Source organism: Pristiophorus japonicus, chromosome 12 (assembly GCF_044704955.1).
Source record: "Pristiophorus japonicus isolate sPriJap1 chromosome 12, sPriJap1.hap1, whole genome shotgun sequence".
NCBI classification, from domain to species: Eukaryota; Metazoa; Chordata; class Chondrichthyes; family Pristiophoridae; genus Pristiophorus; species Pristiophorus japonicus.
In genome coordinates, this window is record NC_091988.1 from 84,796,358 (window position 1) to 84,809,265 (window position 12,908).

Here is a 12,908-nt window from a genome sequence, read left to right on the forward strand (position 1 = left end):
CTACACCATATTCCTGCTTTCTCTCCATACTCTTGTCTTGCTATATCTCAAATATATTCCATGACTTAGTCTCCACAGCCTTCTGTGGTAGAGAATTCCACAGGTTCACCACCCTCTGAAGAAATTTCTCATGTCCTAAATTTCCTACCCCTTATCCTGAGATTGTGACCCCCTTGTTCTAGACTTTCCAGCCATGGGCAATATCCAGTCTGTCCAACCCATCATAATTTTATACATTTCAATGAGATCTCCTCATTCTGCTAAACTCAATAAATGCAGGCCTCGTTGACTGATTTCTCTCCTCATACAACAGTCCTGCCATCCCAAGGAATCCGTCTGATGACCCTTTGCTGCACTGTCTCTATGGAAAGTATAACCTTTTAGTACGTTAAATCTATCATCTGGTGATTGACCTTTCTGCTAGAAAGTGTTCTCCTCCCCATTCCTTATGAAAACCTTCATTTTTTTTGAAAGTCTCTATATTAAATCTTCCCTTCACAACTTTTCAAATAAATCTCCACTCCTCTGGATTAAATATTGTGCCTTTTTAAATGGATGTAAGTAATAAGGAGCTGCTGCCATCTTTCTACAGAAAGTAGATGGGGTTACAGACACCCAGCATTCAGTCAGCCAGGAAGTTGTGTGAGCAGGTTCTAGTCTCCCTCCAGTGCCAAGGGAATAGACCAAAGCAGCATCTCCTTAATTGGCCACTGCAGATAGGTATGTTTTAGACTCCACATACTGTAACTTCACTAAATGTGTTCCACATTAATATTCCTTAATGGTTAGTTGTAATTGTCTTTTTTTTAAATAAGTTTCGACAGGTACATTAAAAAGGACAAGAATAGTTGAAGTAAATGTTGGTCCCCTAGAGAATGAGACTGGGGAACAGGGAAATGGCAGACATTGAACAAATATTTTGTATTCTTCATGTTCGACCAAAAAAAAAAATTCCAATAGTGGATAATCAAGGGACTATAGGATGGCAGAACAAGCTCTAAAGAAGTGGTACTCAGTAAAATGATGGGATTAAATGTGGACAAGTCCCCTGCCCCTGATGGCTAACATCTGAGGGTTTTAAAAGAAGTGGCTCCAGAGATGGTGGATGGATTGTTGTGATCTACCAAAATTCCCTGGATTCTAGGGCAGTCCCAGCAGATTGGAAAACCGCAAATATAACTGCCCCTCATTATTTTTTTTTTTTAAAATGAGGCAGTAAACTATAGACCAGTTAGCCTAATATGTCATTGGGGAAAATGCTGGAGTCTATTAAGGAAGCAGTAACGAGACATTTGGAAAAGCATAACTTTATGAAGGGGAAATCATGTTTGACAAATTTGCTGGTGTTTTGGTGAGGATGTAACAAGGTGGGTGAATAAGGTGGATGCGATGTATTTGCCTTCTGGAAATCTAAATAAGGTGCCATATTCATCACAAGCAGTCCCTCAAAACTAGGATGACTTCTTCCATGCCAAAAAAGGATGAGTTCACAGGTGTTTCAATGAAGGATCCTGAACAGTGGAAGATACCAGTACATGGATTTTATTAAACGTTGGTGTCCGTTACACACCAGCCACCACACGGGCTTGACAGCTAGGTCTTGGTCCAGTGGCAAGGGTTATCCAAGACGACTGGAGACCTGCTCTGCTGCACTGGTCTAGTGCGCGCACACATCGCAGTGTGGGCTGGCCGGTGCTGCCCCTGGCCCCGACCTCTCCTCTCCTGGGCCCCGATCACATCCCTCCAGTCTCTTGCCACTCCTGCTGTATTTGCCCATGTTCCAATCACCGACCTGGACATTTATGTCACTGGTCACCATCCAGCACCTGATGGTCTCCCTGCAGTAAGCTGGCTGCTGCGCATGCTCCCTGCCCCGCAGCGGGACAATGGAAAGCGGTGTGACATCGAGGAAGCCCCGCCCCATCACTCCCTGCTCCCTGAGGCGGGTGGACTTGTGCAGACCAAAGATGGCGCCCGAACTCACTGCAACCCCCGACAGTAACAAAGGCCCGTCCATGCCCGAAGGTGCCCCGCAGCCACTGCCGCCGACTCTGGCCAAATCCCCCCCACCCCCCCCACCTTCCTGCACATGTACTTGAGTGCAAGTCTGCAGGGAGGTTGTGCGTTGCCCAGGCCACACCTCCATCCTCTGTGGTGGCTACAAAACTTGCCCATCCACCAGTAATCTCCCACGTAGAAGGTTACTGCACAAGATAAAAGTTCATGGGGTTGGGGGTAATATATTAGCTTGGATAGAGGATTGGCTAACACAAGAGTTGGGATAAATGGGTAATTTTCCAGTTGGCAAACAGTAACTAGTGGAGTGCTGCAGGGATTGGTGCTGGGTCCTCCACTATTTACAATCTATTAATGATTTGGATGAAGGGACTGAGTGCAATGTAGCCAAGTTTGCTGCTGATACAAAGATGGGTGGGAAAGTAAATTGAGAGGAGGATTCAAAATCTAGAAAGGGATATAAACAGGCTAAGTGGGCAAAAATTTAGCAGCTGGAGTATAATATGGGAAAATGTGAGGTTATCTATTTTGGCAGCAATAATTGAGAAGCAAATTATAATTTAAATGAAGAAAAAGTGCTGCAGTACAGAGGGACTAGGTCGGAGGGGTGGTCTTTGTGCAAGAAACAGTTAGAATGCAGGTACAGCAAGTAATCAGGAAGGTAAATGGAATGTTGGCCTTTATTGCAAGGGGGATAGAGTATAAAAGCAGGGAAGTCCTCTTACAACTATACAGGGTATTGAGGCCATACCTGGAATACTGCATACAGTTTTGGTCTCTGTATTTAAGGAAGGATATACTTGCATTGGAGGCTGTTCAGAGAAAGTTCACTTGGTTGCTTCTGGAGCTAAGGAGGTTGACTTATGAAGGTAGGGTGGGCCTATATCATTGGTGTTCAGAAGAATGAGAGATGATATTGAATCATAAGATAATGAGGGAGCTTGACAAGGTGGATGCAGAGAGGATATTTCCACTCATGGGGGACATAGTTTTAAATGGGCGGCCCCTTATTCTGAGACTGAGTACTCAACTAGTGTTGGCCTGGATTTTGTGCTGCAGTCTCTGGAGTGGGATTTGAATACCTGATCATCTGACCTCGGGTAGGGGGTCTACCCACTAAAGCAAATTCCATGTCTGATCTCCTCGGTACTAAACATTTTTAAAGACACTGACTCTTGTGGTACTCAGGCCAACAGAGCAGAAAATCCCAGATTTGATGCTTGGTCTGCTCAGTGTTTGCCAATCTCAGCAAGTGGAACAGAGTTGGCCTCTGACCCGTGGCTAGTGAGGAGGCAAGTTAGCTGAAGATTCTTGCTCCTGATCACCATCTGGACACCCTGTCTGGAAAGTGCAGTTGTGAGGAGTGGATTCAAATTTATGATGCTGTTTTCCAATTTCCCCCACCACCCCCCAACCCTACACTCCATCTCCCAGCTCCACCCAGGGGCTGGAATCAGTGTAAAACTCCCCGCGGGCTGTATTTGTAAACTTTTTATATATGTAAAGCATCATGATCTGAAAACATCTATGTAGCGCCATGTATAATGCAAGTTCTGATTAATAATGTATGTTGCAAAGAAATCTAACTAACCTCACCCATTCCATGTACTGTATAGTGCCATATGTAATGTAATTTAATGACTGTATTACAATGTATCCTGAATTGTACCTCTGAAATGTAAAGCAAGCAACTGTGTTGAACGGAACTGCCGTCAGTATCTAAATGTATTGTATGGAATTGCTGACCACATCCAAATGTACTGAACTGCTTTCCAATGTATTTTGTAAATTTTATATTCATGAAGTATATTTTGAAATTTAAAAAAAACTCCACTTCTAGTCCCACTACACTCAAATAGAGTGAAAATACTCATTGGCTGGGCTCACAAGACCAGCAGCCAATCAAGGTGAGGAATCTCTACGAATCAAAGCCTTCAGGCAAGGAGAACATTGGAGTGGGGAACAAAAAGACCCAAACTGAACTTTCTCCTTTTGGCTTCTGGGATTCAAGGTATGAATTTGACCAAGCCTGATGAAATGGAAGACATAAAACTCTTTCTCTCCCATTCTTTTTTACTCCCTGCTGCCTTTAATGGCCTTGGCTGAAATAAGTTTGAGGATAATCTCCACTCTTCCCACCCCAGACCCCACAGCACAAAACTAACTCTCAATCAGGTGCTAAAAATGGTCGGTCTCTCTCCCAGCTCTCAAGGAGTGTCTAGTGTGAGATGAGGTAATGCTACACTGGTGTAGGGGTTCTTGACCATGTCTGCTCGGTGTTAATGTTCATTGTTGGGGTCAGAATTCCTCTCCCAAATCTCCACCCAATAATGTGAAATGTCTGGGAATCTGGTATGAAAATGACATTGTGGGGAAAACAGGCCAGCCCTGGATATAGGGTTGCCAACGCTCCAGGATTACCCTGGAGTCTCCACAAAATAAAGATTAAATCTCCAGGACACTGTCGGTGAGCAGAAAAATCACAGGAGCATTAAAATAAATTGTCTTTTTCATTTTCTCTGAGCACGTCTGTTTATTGATGATAAAAATATTGGAGAAAGGATAAAATGGTTGTCTGACTGGGAGTCAAGAATCACCTGAGTGGGTAAGGAAGCGAGTCCGCTCTCCAATCAGGGTGGGAAGGTGGGGTGCCCTCAGGCTGAACGTGTTGGTGGAAGGGTTGGAGGTCATGTGATGAAACCTCCAGGAATATGTCCAAAGAGGAGTTGGCCACTCCGCCTGGGTATCGGAACACTCTGCCTGGGTTACCGCCTCCGCATCTTATCCATTCATAGAGTAGTTTTACATATTACACGAAGCAATCTCTCCTGGTGTTGTCCATGGGAAGGACAGGATCTCTTTCTTGATCGCTATAGGGGCCCTGTGGAAGATTATACACAATAAAGGCCCAACAGGTCACCCATGGCTCAATGGGTAACATGTTCCCTTCTGAGTCAGAAGGTCATGGGTTCATGTCCCACTCTAGGGAGTTGAGCAGGTAATCCAGGCCAACACTTCCAGTGCAGTACTGAGAGAATGCTGCACTGTCGGAGGTGCCGTCTTACGGATAAGACGTTAAACTGAGACTCTGCCTGTAATTCTGACATTACAACAGTGACCACACTTGAAAAATACTGAATTGACTGTAAAGTGCTTTTGGATAATCCGTGGTTGTGAAATGTGCTATATAGACACATGGGGCGAGATCTTCGGCTTTCCGTTTTCAGGGCGAAAACAGAGGCGAGGCAGGAAATTTACTGCCCAATTAACGTTAGCGATTAATTGCTTAACTTTCAACATGAGGTGGAGCGCAAAGGGAGGCGTTGAACTACTTTTGCAGCGCAAAAACAGAAACCTCGCCAACTTTAGTGCGGGGCCAGGAGCGCTCAGAGAGAGGCCTTGGGAGGGAAAAAAACATCAAAAAATCATTAAAGAAACATTGACAACACCCTTACCGGTGTTTCTAAGCATCGCCACCGCAAAAAACGAATCGAGGATCGCGACAGGGTGAAAAACAGCTGACCGACAGATTTTTCGCCGCGGAGGGTCAAAACCCGGCAAAAACCCGGTCGCAAATGACCCCAAAATCCAGCCCAAGTTCGTTCTTTCTTTTCACTGGGTGTACAAATGGATTGTCCATTTTACCGTAGTAAAACCACACTAAAACATGACGCATCGGGACACTTCCTCCAATGGGGCCGCGCCACACTACCTGAGCACAGCTTCTGCCGAAACCAAACCACAAGTTCCTGAGGCGGCGGTTAATCCCCCCAATAAACCACAGCCAGCTTCCTCCACATCTTCCTGCCAAGGTCATGAACAACACAGCACAGCACTCCATAAACCAATTAATCAGCAAGGCCAGGAATTATAGCAGGGCATTGACTGACTTTCTCACCCATCCATTACCGAGAGACACTAAGGCAAATTGATCAGCACCATCGCCAAGATTAGTAAGATCTGGACAAGTTCAGAAGTTAAATGTGGTGTCTGCTTGCCTGTCTGGTTCATTTCCATCCTGTCCATCCTGAGTGAGCCATTGGGTCATAGATCAGGAGCTGGGATTCCAGGGCTGAGACTAAGGAGTGGGCAAGGGATGGTTGGAGAGGGGGAGGAGGGCACGGGGAGATCCCAGAGTAACAGAAGGGGGTTGGGGGCAGGGGCCAGCTGGTTTGGCAGGGTTCGGACAGGGAGTGGGGAGCAGTGCGAGTGGTGAGGTGCTGGGGCATATCGTGGGCAATTGAATGGGAAAGGTGCGGGAATGAGGATGGGGGGGGTGGGCTGGGTGGGGCTAGGATGTAGGTAACAGATGTTGGGGTGAAGGAACTGTGGATGGGATGGGGTCAGTAGCCGGCAGCATCAGTGGGGGGAGGGGGAAGGGGATAGTTAGCAGGGTGCTGGAATTGGGGATGGGGGTGAGTTCAGGAGCCAGGAGTGGGTGCGGAGGGAAGCTCAATTGGCAAAAGAATTTTCAATGATAATCGAGAGAGAAGGAGACTTCAGTAATAACTTGACCTCTGACCCAGGGCCTGGCGAAGGCCCAGACTGAGTGCAGCCCACGGGTTGCGAGGGGTCACTCAGCCTTCCTGTCTCTCCTCCACAGTCTTGTCCATGCTCAGGTGGCCCTGGAGAGGGAGCATGCGGTGCCCATAGGTACACTCGAGTCCTCCTGCAACCGATGGGTACCGCAGGGAAAGGAAAGTCTTATCGACACGAGTAATAATATTGTGATTTACATTATGAGTTTATTTTAGTTTAATAGGTGATGATGTTTAATTATATTAGTGGTACTGCCTCAGTTTGAGGGGCACTTATGCAGTTGCCTCTCTGTTGGTGGAACTGGGCAATCCAGTGTTACTTCTATTGATTTATTAAAATAAACCAAGACTTGACCAATTCTCTACATGCAATCAGCTATTGGACCTCAACAGGTCACTACAGACTGCATCAGGCTGTAGGCGCGTTATCCTGTTTAGATCTGAATCCAATCTCACTCTAAACAAGTCTCCAATCGTTTTCGGGTCTTGCACCAAAAGGATTATAAAAGAGCCCATATACAGCTTTAAAACCAACAACAACGTGCACTTATGTAGCACCTTGAACATCGTAAGATGACCCAAGGTGCTTCACAGGAAAGTTATCAAACACAATTTGACACTGAGTCACAAGTGGAGATATTAGAACAGGTGATCAAAAACATGTCAAATAGATAGGTCTTAAAGAGCGTCTTACAGGAGGACAAAAGCAAAATACTCCAGGTGCTGGAAATTTGAAATAAAAATAGAAAATTTTGGAAATACTCAGCAGGTCAGGCAGCATCTTGGAGATAGAAACACAGTTAACGTTTCAGATCGATGAACTTTCGTCAGAATTTAATGTCGATGACCTTTCATCAGCGTCTGAAAGGAGGAGAGAGGCAGAGAGGAGGAGAGGCTCAGGGAGGATATCCCAGAGCTGAGGGCAAAGGCAGCTGAAGGCACAGCCAGCAATGGTGGAGCAATCGAAATCAGGGAGACGCAAGAGTCCACAATTGGAGCAGCGCAGAGATCTCGGAGCGTTGCAGGGTTGGAGGAGCCGAGGCAGGGGCGGAGTCGGGCAGTGGTATGGAGATGGAAATAGACTTCTTTCAGTTCAACATTATCAAAGCTCTTAATAAAATATAGCTCTGTATTTATCTGAAGTTGTAAAGTTTGATTAAATTTACATAGTTTGAATAGAATGTATGTTCTTTAGGTGTCTGTATATGTTTCTTTCATTATATTCTGTTTCAGTAAATCTTCAGTACATCAAAAAACAAAAGCTGAACTTGTCTTGTTCCCATAGACCCAGATAGTCTCCAGCCTGGAGCATCTCCCGATCACTGACCCAGTCTGTGTGAAAAACTTTCTGGAAACAACCAATTAGTAAGATTGTTGGATAGGCTATTGGTTTAGTTTAGCCACACCTGCTCCAATTGTTTTCAGGTGATGGCAGGCTGTGTGTATAAAAGGGGATCAGGGGACTCCCCACAGAGCACAGTTGAGCTGCAGTAGTTTGTATTATGGGGCAACTAGTGAAGGGTTTGGGGCCTCTGTTGGTTTTGATTGGAGCTGTTTGTTGCTCTGATACTAGGCAGCGGTTTAGAAACTGGGACTTCCCATGGAGCATTGAGAAGGCCACTCGTGTCCCTCCTGGCCCAGCTTTTGATTCCAGTTTCAGTAAGTCTGAGGGGCGAAGTGTGTCTCCACTGCAGACTGTGATGGTGCAATGTGGAGAGCAGAACCTGCTGGTCAGAGTACAGATGGATTTATTTGGAACCAGGCACCTGATTAAAGCAGCTGATCTGACCCTGGGGTCAACAGGTTGTCGGCCAACTGGGGTCTACTCTCAGAACCACACCGTCCTATTTCATTATGGGCTCCATGAATGTGACAGCACAGTGAAGGTAATGTGATTCTTGATCTAAAACCTTCTGCAAACAATGGGCCCCTGGGAGGAGGAACACTGGCATAGATTAGTTGGCCTGAATGGACTATTTGTGCTGAACATTCTATGAAATATTTGGACCTGTAACAATATGATTTTAATGTAAGCTTTAATTTTGATTGGACTTCATGTTCAGAATATTTTAGAGGCTTGTTTAAATGAGATTCTCATTGAGGTTTCTTTCCCTGATTCAACCTTTTATTGATTGAATCAAAACTGGGCATCTGGACTGAAGTACAAGGTTATGAGACTGCCTTGAGCAATGTAATAGTGGAGGGTGAGATGAAGGGTTGCAGCTACATGAGTGACTTTTGTTTTTGCTGTACATTTGGTGGTTTAGGCTTGATTTTCTGAGATTGGTTGGGACACAGTTGGAGTTCCATGCTGTTTGTGACTTGTAGAAAGAATCATGGGAACTGATTACTAAATATTCAAGGGTTCTTTATGCAAAAATGCTTGGAAAGATTGAGGCATTTTTCATCAAATTGAGGTGCCTCTAGAGTAAAGGCAGAACATGCTTATGGTGAAATTGTACTGAGGAAACCTAGACTGAAGACAATCCTTTTGAAGGAATTGTCAGGATTGTTTAAATTTGGAATGTTATGTCTTGCATAGTCAGACTAGATACTGCGAGCTCAAAGTAAGATGTGACCATAGTCCTTTTATTACAGATCAGAGTAGCCTGTGAGACCTCCTTCTTTTTTTTTTAATATATAATGATGCTCCCATGGCATAGTGGGATACCTTGGGACTCCAGGGGATAAGTCCTCTGGTGGTTTGACATGGTATTTAAAGGTTTACATGCATCACCATAAGTGACCATAAAGTACTGAGGCCCAATGGAGCAGTTATCCCTAGTGCTGTCTTCCATCCCTAAACCCCTCTGCCTTTCTACCACTCCATCTGTTTATGGTACTTATTCAAACTTTGCTTAAGTGGTCAAGCCTTTCGTCAAAGATCTTGCGTCGATTGGTGCCAAACTTTTTTTTGAACCTCCCGTGAAGTGCCTTAATGTTTTACGATGTCAAGTGAGTTATATAAATGCCTAAGTGCTTGATTGAGGTTCCCTTCCCCTAGAGGCTGAAATATCTCTTCAAATGGATTTGGATAGGGCTGGGACTCTAATTAATAGAAGTATGAATTGCTGTGTGTTTCTCTAATCACTGCTCTCTTGTCCAAGAATAACTCCCTTGTTCTGTACCTGACCCTGACCAGATCACATTTTCTCTCCCAGATGACGGACGACCTGCTGATTTACACCACCCACCTGTACTACAAGCCGAGCCATATTGGAGGAGTCATTGTGAGAACCAGTGGAGCAGTGGTCCCTATTGTGTGCCATTATCCCAGGTAAGGTAGATGATTGACAGGCTCTCCTTTCCTCCAACGGCGGTTGGGGGTGGTGGGGTTTGTGAATTGGAAGTTAAGCTGCCGCCTTCCTTCCCAAAGGAAGAGGACAGTGAGCAGCAATGCGATCAAGCCCACCTGGGTCCCCTTCTCCTCCACCAAGGCAGGAGAGGGACGTCTGTCATTCTCCCTGCGTCTGATGACTGGTAAGTGATCGTCAATTGTCTACCATGCCTGTTTTACCCATTCCTTGGAATCAAGTGAGGAACCCAAAGCTTGTGTTCCTGTGCTCATTCTCTTTCCCTTTCCAGCTAACTGGAGTGCAGAGCGTACCTCCAATATCTACCACCTGGGTGACCTCATTCACATCGAGGCCTCTGTGATGACCGTGAACCACATGCCTCTGAAGCTCTATATTGACCGCTGTATAGCTACACTGAGCCCAGACCAGGACTCCACCCCCAGATACAACATTATTGACTTCAACGGGTAAGGTCTTTATCTGGGCTGCATAAGTCACACTCCTAACTGTTTGGCGGAGGGAATCCATTCTTAATGATGCAGCTCTTTCCGACCCTCTTTCCAGTTGCCTGTTGGACAGCCGAGATGAAGACTCTTTTTCTTCCTTCGTGTCACCACGAGATCACCTGGATAAGCTTCAGTTCAAGCTGGATGCATTCCGCTTCTTTGAAGACGACAGGGACTTGGTAAGAGGAGACCAGATGTTGAGATGGTGAGCGTTTGACACTGAGTAACTCCTGCATGTGTCTCCTGCAGATCTTCATCACTTGCCACCTGAAAGTAGCTGCAGCAGATCAAAGGCCAGATTCAGTCAACAAAGCTTGTTCCTTCCAGAAGCCAGCCAACCGGTGAGTGAATTCTAACCAACAATGGTGATCGTCTTTGGTCAGAATGCATCCATATGCCAATCGTGTGCTTCCTTGTTTGTTTAGATGGTCCCTGGTGACTGAATTGGACATGTCCATGGTGGAAGGATCTAATGAGGTTTGTGCCTGTTGTGATGGGGGCAACTGTGGAGCCTCGAGATTGCGATCTGGAGGAAGACTTCACTCCAGGGACAGGAGGGAAGTCCTATCTGAGCTGGGTATGTTGTGGTGGTATTGGGTGTTGGGGCTATTGTTCGATGTTTGTTTGTAACTGGATGGAATGAATTGTTGCAGAGTCGGAGCCTGTGTGGGAGGGTGAAGTTTCCCTTGGACCACTGATCGTTCTGGATGCTGATCTGAAGGACCTGGTCCATTCGATGGGAAGTGAAGCTGTCGAGACTCGTGAGGAGATTCCGAGTTCTTCTCCAGGTGAGTGTTGATTTTGAGAACCCAATTCCAGTCTAGTGACTCCTGACTCAATGGCTTCTCATTCTCTGCAGGTGAGGTGCTTCTGGTTGTGACGTTGGCAGTTGGGGCCCTGATCTCAGCCACTCTGGTGGCCGCCTTCCTCTTTAGGAAACACACCTGAATCCTTTCTCATTTGGGCTTTTCTATCATTTGTCAAAAAATGGAGTAATAAATTTGAAATGTGAAGTGCTTGAATTAGTCTTTGGTCTTGGTGTTTTGAACTTCAATTGTTTCAAAGGCCCTTTTGCCTGTGTTTAAATTCCACATTTCCCTTGTAACTGTTTTTATAAAAAAAAAATGACTAAATTTCTAGTGCAGCTGCTTGTGCTATCATGATACTGGTCACGGCGACCATCCCACTCCCACTTTCCCTAATGAGCCCCCATTCTCTCCGACTGTTTCCAGCACATTAGTCGGTCCCGGTTCTCTGATTCAGTAAAATGGCCTTTTGCCCATCTGCAATATTTTACATCAGTTAAAGGCCACAGGGTTTTATTTTCATCCCAAATTGGTCCCAGTAGTGTGCAGATCATTGTTGGAAGGTTGAAATCCCAGCTGGAACATAATATTGAGTGAAAAATTGGGTCTGCCTATGTGGCCCTCCTTGGTAGAGCAAGGCTGCTAATGCTCACAGGTGAAGAATGAATGAGTTTAGGCAGCAAAGGGCAGCCAACACCCTTGTAACTATTGGTGTGAGTCAACCATTCAGCAGAGAAAATGAGGGCCAGGGTGGAGTTACTGCAGATTATATAAATGTGTTTGCAAACTGTTGCTGGTAATGGTGCCATTCAACTAGGCTTTCTCCCAAAAGACTGACTCACTGACCCTCGAAGCTCCTTTACTCCCTGCACCTGCTGCCTATTTCCTTTCCCCTTCACTTGATTGACAAACCTGACCACACAAATAATACATGGGAGAAAAAATCCAAACTGAAGTGTAGCCTCGATTGGCTGATTTCAATAGTCGCAGGATACTTGAAGTGGGCTAGTGTTGCAGCTGCTGACGTATGCAGGAAGAGGATTTGGGAAGTGAGGGGTGAAATTCTTCCAGGAAAAGGAAGACCAACCAACGTAACATGGTGTTGGAACAAGTGGCGGTGGTGAGGGATGAATTATCATAAGCTGCGGAGAGATTAAGGTGGCAGACCAGTGCTGCCAGCTTTCTCCATTCAGTGAGCAGGTCCCTGGGCTTTGTGGCCGCTGCTGCCATCACAAACATTGGAGGGGGGGTGCAGTGTTGTGTTTGGATCACAGCCACCATTTTGCTTCGCTGGATTCCCACCTAATATGGCATGTTTTTTTTTTAAAGCTGACTTATTAAAGTTTTTAAATCAGTGTTGAGAATCCTGAACCTACCACTGAGTGGTTGAAACAAATAGCATGGGTGTATATAGAGGGAGGTTGGACCAGCATGTCGGAGAAGGGATATGCTGCTAGATTTCAATGAAAGACTGGAGGAGACTCGAGTGGAGCATGGACTGATTGGGCAGAATGAACTGTTTCTGTGCTGTATATCCTGTGTAAAATCCCAGGCTGCTTGGCAAGCCATTTGCAATATTTTTGCAGACCATTGGTTGAGCACCTCTGATCTGAAAGACATGAGACCAGATTTGGAGGCCTAGATTTTACTGATTCTCTCCACCTGCCACTTTGGGGTCAGTTGAAACTCAGCAGTACCTGAGTTTAAAAGGATGGAACCTGCACGCATACAGCAGGGTAGGAGGCC

At 45.6% G+C, this 12,908-nt stretch overlaps 1 protein-coding gene across 1 annotated transcript; it reads left to right on the forward strand.

Moving 5' to 3' along the window:
* The first annotated feature begins 7,504 nt into the window (after positions 1-7,504).
* LOC139276811 (zona pellucida sperm-binding protein 3-like) lies at positions 7,505-11,304 on the forward strand. The gene is made up of 10 exons (XM_070894810.1): positions 7,505-7,617; positions 8,128-8,440; positions 9,716-9,831; positions 9,931-10,034; positions 10,140-10,317; positions 10,415-10,535; positions 10,606-10,697; positions 10,782-10,933; positions 11,010-11,144; positions 11,216-11,304. The coding sequence occupies exons 1-10, from the start codon at positions 7,505-7,507 to the stop codon at positions 11,302-11,304; spliced, it is 1,413 nt and encodes a 470-aa protein (XP_070750911.1).
* The last annotated feature ends 1,604 nt before the right edge of the window (positions 11,305-12,908 follow it).

Excerpts from the sequence above, each read along its gene's own strand:
- LOC139276811 (XM_070894810.1), top strand. The coding sequence starts at position 7,505 with ATGGTGGAGCAATCGAAATCAGGGAGACGCAAGAGTCCACAATTGGAG. Across the intron at positions 10,318-10,414 it reads AACATTATTGACTTCAACGG|TTGCCTGTTGGACAGCCGAG; the intron begins GTAAGGTCTTTA and ends CCCTCTTTCCAG. Across the intron at positions 11,145-11,215 it reads GATTCCGAGTTCTTCTCCAG|GTGAGGTGCTTCTGGTTGTG; the intron begins GTGAGTGTTGAT and ends CATTCTCTGCAG.